Source organism: Brassica oleracea, unplaced genomic scaffold, assembly GCF_000695525.1.
Source record: "Brassica oleracea var. oleracea cultivar TO1000 unplaced genomic scaffold, BOL UnpScaffold04373, whole genome shotgun sequence".
Taxonomy (NCBI): domain Eukaryota; kingdom Viridiplantae; phylum Streptophyta; class Magnoliopsida; order Brassicales; family Brassicaceae; genus Brassica; species Brassica oleracea.
The window spans coordinates 1-983 of record NW_013620897.1 but is presented as its reverse complement, the minus strand read 5'-3'; the positions used below and the strand labels follow the sequence as shown (position 1 = coordinate 983).

Genomic DNA, 983 nt, shown 5'->3' with positions numbered 1-983 from the left:
CACTAACACTGAAAATAAATCTCTAGATTAACTGACTAGGTGTTAAAGCTTCCTAAACACCTAGTATTACAAATTTTTTGAGATGTATATACAATCTTACAATAAAACCAAAACAATAGTGTCTGATTAAATTCAGCTTTTTTTGTAACTTTGGTGTCTGATTAATTGCAGAATTAAAAGCGGAAAGTCAATCGGTTGGAGGATGTGGAGGTTTAATTGGAAGAAAGAAAGGAGCCGTGGCTATTCGTATAAACTACGATGACATCAAAATCGTTTTCATCTCTTGTCATCTCTCTGGTACCTACTTTTTCTTATCGCTAATTTACAATTAAATTATAATTACAAATACTAATGTTACTATGTATGCAGCACACGCAAATAAAGTAGATCAGAGAAATGAAGAGTTGAGACGCATATCAAATTCACTAATATCAAAAGACAAAAGGACACATGACCTCATTGTTTGGCTTGGAGATCTTAATTACAGGATCCAAGATGTCTCTAACCGTCCTGCTCGATCCCTTATTCAAAACCATCTTCAATCTGTAAGTCCCCTTTTCAATTCATAAAATGCAAACTATATCTTGATACTTACGGGTGCATACTCGGCATTTTCTTTAATTATAAATCTAGGATAGTAAGGATATAAAAAAATGAAAGATAATTTAATTAGTTCTATATTTTTCTCATAATTCTTAATTACTTGGCTCGATTCATCTCGGTTGCATAAAAATTTATTTTATTTTGGTACACAATATTATTACAGTTTGGCATTAAATAAGAGTTATGTTCTATTTTGAATAACTCAAGTACATCCGTACATGATCCGATTTGTTACTTACTCCCAATCCTTATTTGACGTTATGACATTATGCAGGTTCTTGTGCGTAAAGATCAGCTCTTGCAAGAAGCTGAGAGAGGTGAAATATTCAAGGGATATAATGAAGGAACTCTAGGGTTTAAACCGACTTACAAATACAATG

General features: G+C 32.3%; 1 protein-coding gene across 1 annotated transcript; it reads left to right on the top strand.

The window, feature by feature from the left end:
* Nucleotides 1–164: 164 nt before the first annotated feature.
* LOC106321974 (type IV inositol polyphosphate 5-phosphatase 11-like) lies at nt 165–979 on the top strand (the record flags this gene model as incomplete). The annotated part of the gene is made up of 3 exons (XM_013760182.1): nt 165–297; nt 370–545; nt 878–979. Coding segments are annotated over 3 exons (411 nt in total), but the record flags the coding sequence as incomplete, so codon positions are not given.
* Nucleotides 980–983: the final 4 nt, after the last annotated feature.